Source organism: Symphalangus syndactylus, chromosome 22, assembly GCF_028878055.3.
Source record: "Symphalangus syndactylus isolate Jambi chromosome 22, NHGRI_mSymSyn1-v2.1_pri, whole genome shotgun sequence".
Lineage (NCBI taxonomy): Eukaryota > Metazoa > Chordata > Mammalia > Primates > Hylobatidae > Symphalangus > Symphalangus syndactylus.
In genome coordinates this window covers 39160156-39173328 of record NC_072444.2, presented here as the reverse complement: position 1 = coordinate 39173328, position 13173 = coordinate 39160156, and the positions used below count along the sequence as shown (strand labels likewise).

Here is a 13173-nt window from a genome sequence, read left to right as displayed (position 1 = left end):
TGCACTTAACCGAGCAATTACAATATCATAAGGCAATACAATATAAAGTCTTTTAACCTCATTCTAGAAAACTGATTTCATTGGTGAAGCAAGAAATCACCCTTTAGAGATCTGAGGTCACTTTCCAGTGGGAGTAATTATGTCTTACAAAATAATTTTCCAGAAACGGAAAAGAAAAAAAAGTTTACTTGTTTGTTTGCCAACTAGTGTATACATATGAAAGCAAAAGATTACTTGATTTTAACTGAGTATCAGTAAGCAAAGGAAGTATTCAAGTATTCAACTCCTAACTTTCTGTTAATGAAACAATCACACAATCTTAAAAATGATCACCTCGCCTCAGGGTATTTCCTCCAACTGCAAGGAGCCCACTACTTCATAAGACAGTTCAATCTGTGCTCCACTGTTTTTACTGTCTGTAATTTAAAGAGTAAATCTATTAGCACTTCAATATTATTTTTCTTCAAATATTTAAAGAGGCTCTCATTTATTCCCTATATAAATTTATTTCTCTCCCAAAGTACATCAACAGTCTTTTTCAACTATAATTGATATAAGTTTTCTAGATCTCCACAGGTTCTGATGTAAGTTTCAAGTGGTCATCTTTAAGTAAAAAAATGGAAGGTAAGCTTCCCTATTACTTAGTGTTTCTATCTTCCTATGTATCCTGTGTGTGTGTGTACACCTTAGTAAAACGTTCACATATATAAGCATTTGAGCACAATGACACACATTGCAGCACTGACTGAAGGAGAGAGATACTGGAAAAAACCTAAGTACATATATATATAAATTTAATATAATTGTTAAATAATATTTTATACATGAATATGTATGGTTAAAAACATAATGTTGAGGGAAAAAAGTTAAAGATTGTAAAATTATGTTTGAACTTTTATAAACCAAATCAATGGACACACTGATGAATTAAAGTTTTAAAATATCCAGACTACAAAGAAAAATTCAAAAGCATAAAGCCTAATTTAGCATCTTAAGGGAGATATACAATGACAGACAGTTAAGGGACTATCACAATAGTAAAATAATGGTAGATTTCAGCAGCAATGATTCAGGGAAGACCCAGTGTCAACACGCATCTGTTTTTACCAGACAAGCATAATCTTGACTGTTTTTCATGCTGTTTGGCTTCGAATGGTTCTGCTCATCTTATGAGGCTATTTCTCTAAATGTACTGTCAAACATGCACATAATGCCAAATCTTCCTAATAATTACATTTTGCTCAGGATGATTAGAAATAGTTTCTTTTGATTGCATAAAATAATCGTTATTAAAATAGCCTACAAAGGTTACTAGGAGATAAATTGTGTGAGAGTAGACAAGAAATATTTGCAAGAGAAAACTAACTAGAAGTAACTTTACCAAAAAAAAATAAGAAAAGCTCCAAGGTGAAATATTTTGGTCCATGCTCTCTGTCTCTCTCTCTCCCCATACACACACACACACACACACACACACACACACACACACACACACACAAACAGTGTGATATGTCTACAATGTATATATTATATTATTTTTAATTACATATATTTAAACAATAAATAGAATAGTATCCAGAAATATAACCAAATATATATAAATTATAGTTTATAATAATATTTATAATAATTTAAAGAAATTTAGATTACTATATAAATGAAATTCATAGGAAAAAGTAAATTTCTATCTGCATACAGTTATAAAAGCAAAATAAATTTTCATTGGATCAAAGATTAAGTTTTAAAAACTAGAAAAAAGCACGTGAAGTTTTTTTATAATCTTAGAGTTGGTAAGGCCTCTAAAGCATGATATTAAAGAAGCCATAAATATATGGCTATGTAATGGATAGAATTAATTGACTTAACAATCATTTTTGATTTGATATCTCAAAAAACCCACAATCAACATTAAATAAAAAGGCAAACTATAAAATATGTGCAACACATATGACAAGCGAGACTAATTCCTTGTAAATCAAAATACTATTAGTAATTAAAATAAAGAAATATCAATAAGTAGAAAAATGAGCAGATGCACAAGGAGTTCAAAAGAACAGAAATACTCTACAACTCTATGACAATAATAAGACCTCTTTACCTTACAGACTGAAAAAATGTCAACATAATTTGGAGTAATTTGGGGAGGAAATATGTTAATTCATTGTCAATGAAAACCTAATTAGAAACATACATTTTATACTTAGTGAATATATTTAAAGCAGAAAACAGGTAACATTTTAATTTAAGAGACAAAATATATGCCCAATTAAAAATAAAAACCCTGTTTCTTATTTAGAGAAATGTAAAATAAACAAATAGGAATTTAAAAAAAAAACAAGCTTTTTGTTGTCAGTTAAATTGGCAAAGATGGCAAAGAAAGGACATGAATTAGAGCCACATTGGAAAAAGACAAACATAATTGAAGTCACAGAAGAAGAGAGCACAAGGCTAAAACAATAGCTGAAGAGATCCTGGCTAAAAGCTTTCCATAACTGAAGTATACTTCTAGCCGTAGAAGCAAGATATTCAATAAACCACAAGCAATAAATAAATAAATAAATAAATAAGCAAGATCATAGTAAATCCTAGAATAGTTGGGACAGGAAGCACAAAATCTGTAAGTGGATCAATGGGAATGCTGGAGAGAGAGTCCAATCTATTCCTTGTCTATTCCTTGTTATCTGATTGTCAGTATTTTAGCTACTGGTGACAGAAAATTGCAAATTAACTGTCATATCAATGAATATATTACATTTTGGAGTTCACCGTCTCAAAAAATGTGAGCATAATCTCAACAACAACCTCTTATCTGAGGCTTTTAAAGGCCATTCCAATCTTGTTTGTGGCTGGAAGCTTCCCAGAAAAATGGATCCATGATATGTCTCTATTGTCACACCTCTTCACTGTAAATTCAATAAATTCCGGTTTCTTCACAGTAAATACTTTTGTCTATAATTCCAGAGACAATCTTTGTGGAATCCTATATCCATATATCAAACATTCTGTGTGCCCTGGAATTGTGTCTGGGGAGAAAGACTACAGGTAGAGAAGGAAAACTCACATCAGGAGTAGGAACGAATTCCAATAAAGACAAATCACGACCCCCCCTTCAGAGGAAAGAGTGTGATACAGTTGATATGCCACCAAATGGATGTGGTCTCTCTGAGGAATGGCACCATAACAAGGTTGCAGCACGACTCCCTTCTACCAACAGACCAAGCATTCAGGAGCTGCAGTAGTGGTATGAGACTAACCTTGATAAAAGAGAGTCCATGTTTTTGGTCCCTGATAGGCATTGTTTTGAAGTACAAAAATCTACACACTTAGAGCCCACTCACATAGGTTCACCCTCATTCTTCCCTCCCAGACTACTTTCCTCCAGTTTTCAATTTTGATCTTCAAGACCCCTAACAAGCTAGCAAAGCCATTTTTTCAAAGCCCACGAATTCATGTTTATTTTTACTTATGACCAATTCTCCATCTAAATCTGATAACTAAGTGCAATGTTTATGGCTCCAGCCAATGAGAGAATTCTTCCTCCTGAGTGTCCGTGAAGGTCATCTGAGTGAGTTGTAATGCAGCAGCAGTCCATTTTTTGGCTTGCACCAAGACATAGAATGAAGTCATCCATAGAAACTCTCCCACGAGGCCATGATATTGAGCTTAAGAAAATATATTAATGCACAGAAATACTTGATAAGGGATTTAGCCTACCTGTTCATACCAATTAGTAGTGCCTTTATACCTGCTTCAGCGTGGTCCTACACATGCCATTTCCAATGTGTGATGGCTTGCTGCTGTGGCAGCTAGAAATTAAGATTTAATAAATCTGATAACAGTTCATGATGAGCAGTGCTTGTCACGTAGGCAGTCACTTGGAAATCAGTGGTCAGGTACTTAGTCCCTGATAAGACCCAACAGCATACTAAGATCTATTTTTTAAACAGTAAGCAGTTGTCTTTTGCAGAGTTATTTTTTTCTGGAATCCTAAAAGTATTGTTATTTATTTAATTGACTTTTGTAAATAATCTACACAATGTCCTTATTTATCATGGATATCTCCATTTCATTGGATTTCTGGTTGACATAGCCTGAATGGCTGGGCAGTTTGCAGTGAAGACCAGAATTAGTACTGGTACCCACTGAAAACTGGAAATCCCATGAATCAACCTAAAATTGATCTAAAGCAATATTTACAAAGCAGTTTTTATGCTGCCTGTAACATTCAATGATCTTGCAAGAACTATGCCTCTTTCTCAGTGGTAAAGAATACAAAACAAAATAATGTGTATTTTATGTAACCGAGAGGATACTATAGCCTGCTCTAGTGTATTGGACTCAGCACCTAAATGATTTGGCAGAATTCTGAAAATATTTAAGGGTTATTGCTAACCTTCTTGTATGTCACTTCCTACTCACAGGTCTAATCAGTGCATACCTTCAATGTGTGACTAATATGATGTTCTATAGATTATCATGACCGTTAAGTTCCCTCAGGACAATATTATGACAGAGAGTAAGAGAGTCTGAAAAAGCTGAACAAACTATAAATGTTCAGAAAGTTATGGAGTAAGAAATGTGACTTTTTAAGGGTGAGAACTCCATCACAAGACAAAGTTGAGAGGTTTTCTACAACTTTTTGTTGACATGTTAGTAGTTTTATGATATCCTTCATGTACTTGATATGAGGTTAAATCTATTTGAATTTCAAGATATTGCAAATACAACATATAATATAGCAAGGGTCTTCTCCATGGAAAAGCATTTATGATGAAATGTAGATCTGTTTAAAAAGTAAAACACCTATGGTGAAGTACTGGATCTTGGCTCTGCTGACAGATCCATTCCACCCACACCCCACCTTTATGTTCCTCTAAAGACCACCCTGAAATGCCTTTGCAATCACCCACTCTGTTTTTTCCTGGAGGACTCTGTTACTCTGTGTTCTTGGAAAATGTACCTCTGATACTTTCCTCCTTGTCCTGTGACTAACTTGACTCATACTATTGCCAGTTGTCTATACTTAGTCAATGGAACTAAAGCTTCTTCATCTTTTATCTCGTTGGCCTTTTGGGGTACTGGCCCCACTAGCCATGACAGCATCTCTCTGTAAAGTCTGAGGCATCACATCAGCTCCTTTGAACAGCTTCTGAGCTGGGCATTGTCTGAAGGACTGTTCCTTTTCAGAAGGACTGCTCATCAACTTAGTTCATAAGCATAGCAGAAGTAGCTTAAATTGTGAGATCTCAGGAAACAAATAAAAGTCTGCCCTGGGTTTGGTAGCATCCCTTCTTGCTTTTTAAAATATTCAGATTATCAAAAGCAATTTAGGAATATATTCATCTACTGTAAACAAATCCCCTAATAAGGTAGAGTTTGGCTTAGCCAGGGAGAAATATGTTAATTAACTCATTGTATGGGTTATCGTGAAGAGGAAGCCATATAATACAGAGCCTGTGTGAACCAAAAAGGTTGTTTTTTTTTCTTTTCTTTATTCTAAGAGAAATAGCTAAAAATTAAAAGACTGAAGAGATTGGTGACTTGATCAAAAGCTAAGTAATCTGTTCAATGTCACAAAATAGTAATGTAATCAATGTTCAAATCCCAGTTTTTGACAGCCAACTCAAGACACTTTCCTTTACACTTTTTCAATTGACTAGAGTTATTTCCACATTTACTAAAATGTTCACTTCTTCTGCCATTTTATTCAGTTAAAGGTATTTCTCTGTCAGTTTGTCAGCATTGCAGGGAAAGTCTATAGGATCTGTAAACCAGAGAGAAAAAAAAAGAATTTTTAATACTCTCCAATTACTTTGAAATGTGTGTATTAAAAAGTTGATTACCAAGTTATATTAATAGTTGATTTATTTTTTATATTTTAAACAAAATTTAAGGTGGGATTCTATAGTACATAATATCACAATCTTAACCGAAGTACAATGCTATGTGCCATTAATAGTTTCCCTTAAATAAGAATTAATTAAATTAGAAATTCATTGCTATTAGCATGCGGAATGTCTCATTTTTATTGGAACTAGAGTAATTTGAAAAATTGGTGGAAATGGTGCTGCAAAAAACATACATGTGCATGTGTCTTTAGAATAGAATGATTTATATTCCTTTGGGTATATAACCAGTAATGGGTTTGCTGGGTCAAATGGTATTTCTGGCTCTAGATCCTTGAGGAATAGCCACACTGTCTTCAACGATGGTTGAACTAATTTACACTCCCACCAACAGTGTAAAAGCATTCTTATTTCTCCACAGTTTCACCAGCATCTAATGCAAATCAAAACCACAGTGAAATACCATCTCACACCAGTCAGGATGGCGATTATTAAAAAGTCAAGAAATAAATTTGAGTTTACCAAATGATAGCATTCACTTTATAAATGCTATCTTTTTTTTTTTTTTTTTGATACTGAGTTTTGCTCTTGTTGCCCAGGCTGGAGTGCAATGGCACGATCTCGGCTCACCGCAACCTCCACCTCCCAGGTTCAAGTGATTCTCCTGCCTCAGGCTCCTGAGTAGCTGAGACTATAGGCATGCGCCACTATGCCCAGATAATTTTTTTTTAAATTTTATTATTATTATGCTTTAAGTTTTAGGGTAAATGTGCACAACATGCAGGTTTGTTACATATGTATACATGTGCCATGTTGGTGTGCTGCACCCATTAACTCGTCATTTAGCATTAGGTATATCTCCTAATGCTATCCCTCCCCCCTCCCCCCACCCCACAACAGTCCCCGGTGTGTGATGTTCCCTTTCCTGTGTCCATCCAGCTAATTTTGTATTTTTAGTAGAGAGGGGTTTTCTCTATGTTGGTCAGGCTGGTCTCGAATTCCCTACCTCAGGTTATCTGCCCACTTGGGCCTCCCAAAGTGCTGGGAATACAGGTATGAGCCACCGTGCCCAGCCCTATCACTTTTTTCTATTTTCAAGCATGTCATAGATGAATTTCACTTTAGTACATAAATAGATGAAGCTACTGACTTTTTTTTATTTAACTAGCTCCTGATTTCTCTCATTAACATATTTGATGAGATGCTTCTGAATGCTTCTGACTTCTCTCATTAACATATTTGATGAGATGCTTCTGATTGCTTCTGATTTTTTGATATCTTCAAAATACTTAAAAGTATCTGTATCTGTCAGAGTCTAGTCAGGAGACAGAACCCACATGAGGAATTTGAACAGAGAATACTTAATATAAAGAATTAGCAACTGGTAATAGGAATTAGCTACTACAAGAAGAATAAAAAGTAACACTAAAAAAATACCCTAAGAGAGAACTGACATCTTTTACAATACTGTTTTTCTATTTATTAATATAGTGTCTATCTTCACTTATTTAAGTTTTATTTACTAATACACTCTTCATTACTACCTTTTGTTAAGTTTTATAATTTTCTCTAAATGCACATCTTTAAATTTGTACATAAGCTTAGAGTATTTGTTGTTTTGCAGGTTACATTTTTTACGTAAATAATTGTAATTTTTTGTTTACATATTTTTTCTTTTTCAACATTTATTTGTAAAAGATGCCAATTCTCTATAAGTTAATAAATATGTGGATATACAATGAATATAATAAATATCTTTGTATGTCAATTAACACATGAATCCAATGCAATTACAACAAAATCTTGAAATAATATTTTAAGAAATCTGACAAGTTGGTTGTAAAATGTTTACAGAACATAAAGGGGGTAAACTAACAAAGACACTGTGAAAGATAAGAGATGAGAGAACTTAATCTATTAGACATCAAGATTTATTTTAAAACTGTAGTAAATTAAAACAGTGTAATATGGGTGCAGGGCTAAACACATACATAATACATTAATGAAACATAATAGAGTCCAGTAACAAATCCATACATACACTGAAGCTGAAAATATAAGAGAGATAGTATTGCAAATTGAGGGAAATAATGAACTATTAAATAAATGATACCAAGCCTGATTTCTACATATTTACAAATATATAAAAATAGATTCCTAGCTCCCAAAATGTACAAAATGAATTACAAATGGATGAAATTCTTAAGTATAAAAAGCAAAATATGTTTTAATTTACAGAAGAAAATCTAAATAATGTCTTTATGATCTTGACAGAGAGAAGGATTTCTTAAATCAGACACATACACACAAAAAAAGATACCAAAAATGATTCACAAATCCAACCACATTAAATTTTCTAAAAATGATTACAAAGGCCGTTTGAACAGCTGATAAATTTTACAACACTCTTGAAATGAAAGAATAAAATAGAGTGATGGGGAGCAGATCATTGGTTGCCAGGGTTAAGATCACAGGGGAGACAGCACAGGAAAGTTTCTTTGAAGTGATGGAAGAGGTCTATATCCTTATTGTGGTCGTCGTGGCTACATGAATCTGTTTATGCAATGATATTTCATAATACTATACAGCAATAGTAAAAAAAAAGAGTACATGTAAAAACTGATTAAATCTGAATCTGAATAGTCTTTAGTTCACTTTGAAAAAAAAACCATAGGCCTAAAGGAGAGAAACCAAGGAGGAAATAAATGTGGAAGCGTGATGCCCTGCCCATCGCTGAGTTTCAGAACTCTTTGGATAGAACATGAGTGAGGTGAGGCCCCCTGGATGGAGAGAGGTTCTCTGGGTTGCACTGGACCAGAGCTAGTCCACAGAAGATGAACTGAAAATGGGAATCACAGAATTTAAGGCCAAGGCTGGCAATAAAACTTGCCAGAGGATGAGTACCACTGGGTGCCTGAATGTAAGCCACTGGCAGCTGCACTATAGGAACAAGAAGAGAAGTGGCACAAATGAAAATCTTGGTGCTGAAATAGTTCAGCTTTCTAGATTCTCCTCTCTTTTCTATGACTCATAATCTAAAAGGAAATTGGAATTATCTGGCCAATCAGAGACAGCCTTTTAAAGGACAGGTTTAAAATGGAAGCTTCTGAGTATGTATCATTCCATATTTTAAAGCATTGCTAGCTATTTGAAAACCGTATGGGATAGGCATAATTGATGTGGGGGGAGGAGTCTCATAACCTAATAATCTCCTCTTAAACTTAAGCAGTTATATTAAATTGTAGATTGGCTATTTCCTGAAGTTGGCAAAATTCAGTTTCAGATTCTTAAATACTATTCATCCATATAGAAGTTTTAGGCATGTTGTTAAGAAAACTCATAAAACCTGACAAATGTTTGAATGTACGCCCACCAAAGAATTAGGTTCTTATTGACTTTTTTCATGATATTTACATTTACCCGTAACAAAAGCAGTAAATGCATACATATTATCCATCTAGTGCCCATATTTTGTTTCTAGAACCACTAATCTAAACAGAGATTTTTCCATGTTTTTATATTTAACTTTCACTTGATACCTAGAAAAAGATTTGTTAATATTCATTAAATGTTCTCTATATTATCTTCTTCACTACTTTCCCCACAATTGAGATACACCACAAAAATACATTAAAATATTAAACACAGTATTGACCTGAGGAATGTGAAGGAGTTTTGTCTTAATGAAGGGAAGTTCTCACTACCAGTGACATTTCAGAAATTCTCCTTGGCCTCAGGTAATGGTTCACAATTTTCCTTATGGCAGCCTTCATATCCCTATTACTTAGTGTATAAATAATGGGGTTTAGGATGGGGGTGAAAACAGTGTAAAATATGGCAAGAAATTTATCCAAAGGGTAGATGGTAAAGGGCCACACATAGATGAAGATGCAAGGTCCAAAGAATAATATTACTACTGCAATATGGGAAGCCAGCGTAGAAAAGGCCTTCACCATTGCAGCCGAAGACGTGAGCCAAACCACAACAAGAATAATGATGTAGGAGCTGACCAAGAGAGAGAAAGTGCTTAGGGAAAGAACTCCACTATTGACCACAATTAGTATTTCAATGATGTAAGAGTCCAGGCAGGCAAGTTTGGTCACTCGAGGAAGATCACAAAAAAAGCTGTCTACTACATTAGGTCCACAAAAAGGCAGGTTCACAGTAAATGATAACTGGCTTAATGTGTGCACCAAGCCCACAGCCCAGCAGATCATTACCAAGACAGTGCATGTCCTTCGGCTCATGATGACAACATAGTATAAGGGTTTGCATATGGCTACATACCTGTCATAGGCCATCAAAACAAGTAGCACCATCTCCCCTCCAGTAAAAAAGGTGAATAAAGAAAATTTGGGCTATGCAGCCACTGAAAGACATGGTCTTGTGTTCACTCAGAAAATCTGCAATCATTTTAGGGGTAGCAAAAGAAGCCTGACAAATGTCAACAAAGGAAAGGTTTCCCAAGAGAAAGTACATAGGGGAGTGCAGGCTGATATCAGAAGTCACTGTGAGGATAATGAGAAGATTTCCCAGCACAATGACCATATACAACACAGAGAAGAAAAAAAAAATTGAAAAGCTGGAGTTTTTGAGAACTACAGAGACCCAACAGTACAAATTCAGACACCACTGAAGAATTGGCCTTACCCATGGTTCCAAGCTGCAGACTTTTCTGAAACAACTCTAAAGGAGGATAAATAGAAAGGAATCAGAATTTGAATTAAGAATACTTTCAAGGTAAGGGATTCTGAGACCTCAGATATAATGTGCATTTGCTGAATGCAAAAATTTTGAAGAGGCCATAATAGTATGTCTGGATAGGTGGATAATAGGAAAGAACTTATATAAGTGTCTAAATAAGGCTTAGTAATTTAATCAGTATAATTAGAACCCCTTGAGTTTTTGGATAGTCCTTGTCTTTTATACAGTAGGAAATGAGCTTACCCAGGAGCTGACTCATGACGACAAGACTAGAGGAGTGACCTAGAGTCCAGCTCCACAAGGCTCATAGGTTGACAAAAAGTGTTTACATCTGCTTTGTCTTGTGGTCATCTTACATCATCAATTATACAACATTCTTCCTAACTTCTGAAGAGATATTCATGGCTTGATTATTATTACATGATGTAAAGTCATACGGATTAACTTTTGGCTAATTATTTTATCTGAGCTTTAATTCCACACCTTAAAAAAGATGGAAGGTGTAAAAATACCTACTTTACAGAAAACTTTAGAGTTTAAGCAGAACAACTCATGACATTCTACTATCAAAGTAATTGGACTGCAACATATGATCTTAATACATTAAACACCCTGTATTAATAGAAATTTACCTTCGTGCTCCTGCAGGAGTCATTTACAATTAGGTAATTCCTACTAAACAGATACTGTTGAATGTATATTATACTGGCCTATAGTTCCAACTGAGTTTGTCAATTAGTTATCCAATAATTTCTTAAAACACATATTATGGCTTACCTGAATTATCTAAATCCTATTTTCTGTTGATTATCCAAGAGTGGAACCTAAATTTTTCATTTTCTTTGCCTATCAGAATTAGATTTCAGCCCACTTACATTCTCCCTGCTAGAGTTCTCCATGATCATCTTAAAACATCTTTATAATTAATGCTGGAAAATGAAGTTTAAAAAAATTTCTGGATAGAGAAGTAAAAATGATTATAAACCTCTCGTGCTCTTGAAAATATCTAAAAATTTGCATCTTATGTTTTTCACCCTGTAAAGACATACCCTTACTGTATAAATCTAGTTCAGTTGAACTGGAAAAACTTTAAAGAAGTGCTGTTTTAGGAAACCATATTAGTTCTGACAGTTAACTGTTGACAACAGTCATGGTAAGAGACCTGAGGGAGTAATGATCTAATTCTAGTCCCATGTGAGAACACGAACATCTTTTTCTGGCTAATTTATTTCATACAAGAAGCCAGAGTCTTTCCTTTGTCTCTAGGCTACAGACCTAGTCTCTCATTTAGATGAATGCAGTTGCAATCCACACCGGGAAGCCCCACAGTAAACAATCATACTGTGTACTCTATTGAAAGAATGTTCAGAGAAGCATTCCACTAAGCCACATTTTGGATATACATTATTGTAAACTCTGGAACTACGGCAAACAAAAAGATGACTCATTATAATTGTTTAAAGCATTAGTAACAACAAATCAGTGTCTATAATATACAAGAAGGCAATAATTAAGAGGATTCTGAAATATGATGTAATCACTTTATCCCATGTGTGACTCATTTTGTTCCCCCACTTCTAAAATAAAAGTGTCCTTGCTCAAGTTCATGTATTTATTACATAAAATGATCAACTCTACCTAACGAAAATGTTTATTGTATGAATGTAATGTATTAAGCTAAAAATTGAGGCAGATTTAAATATAGTGAATGATGAATCATAATTTTAAAATTTACAAATGAAGGGCAAAGAGAGCTTGTGTTTGTTCAGATGCTGCTAGATAGCATCTACTGTGTATACATGTTTTATCAAGTTATCTTTACAATAGACCTTTGGAAAAGGGGTTATTAAACTGCAGAAGAGAAAAACAAAGATTAGACATGTTTAGTAATCTGTGGTCAGACAGCTAATAAGGGTCAGAACATCTCAGTGGGGACTTGAAATCAGATAATAAAAATAATATTTAACATTTACTAAGCATCAAAGTGTCAGGCACTGTTCTGAGCTCTTAATATATAGTAATTGAATATTCCCATAACACTGCATGGTAAATGCACTTACTAATTCTATCTTACAATAAGAAGTCAGAGATATGGAGATGATAAGCAGTTTCCCTGAAGTTCCATAGCTGGAGAGCCATTAAACTAGAATCTGAACCCTGGTATTTGACTCCAAGGCCAGCTCTTGCCACATTACAACATACTGTTTCAGATCTGAATATAAAACCCATGCCATTGACACTATGCTACAACTGGAAATTCCCTCAGTATATGCTCATGATTCTAATCTTTTCATCTGCTATGAGGCATTGGTTCGTCAGTTGAGCCAGAGTTTCCCACCTTTGGCATTATTGATATTTGGGGTTGAATTACTTTGTTGAAACAGACTGTCATGTGACTACTGTAGGCTGTTCAGGAGCATCTCTGGCATAACCCATTAGATGCCAGCTACACTTTCCCCCCAGTTATGACAACCAAAAATGTCTCCAAACATTACAAAATGTCCAGTTGAGGAGGTGAAAAATGACTCCCAGTTGAGAACCACTGTGCCACTGTGTTAAGCTATCTTTGGCTTGCATTTTTAGTCTCTCCCTGTTTCATTTAACTTTTCATTTCATCTTTTCA

The 13173-nt window shown here is 34.5% G+C and overlaps 1 protein-coding gene across 1 annotated transcript; it reads right to left on the bottom strand.

The window, feature by feature from the left end:
- Positions 1-9526: 9526 nt before the first annotated feature.
- LOC129472585 (olfactory receptor 4K5-like) lies at positions 9527-10500 on the bottom strand. Its single transcript, XM_055262396.1, is given in 3 exon segments — positions 9527-10180; positions 10182-10421; positions 10423-10500. Coding segments are annotated over 3 exon segments (972 nt in total).
- Positions 10501-13173: the final 2673 nt, after the last annotated feature.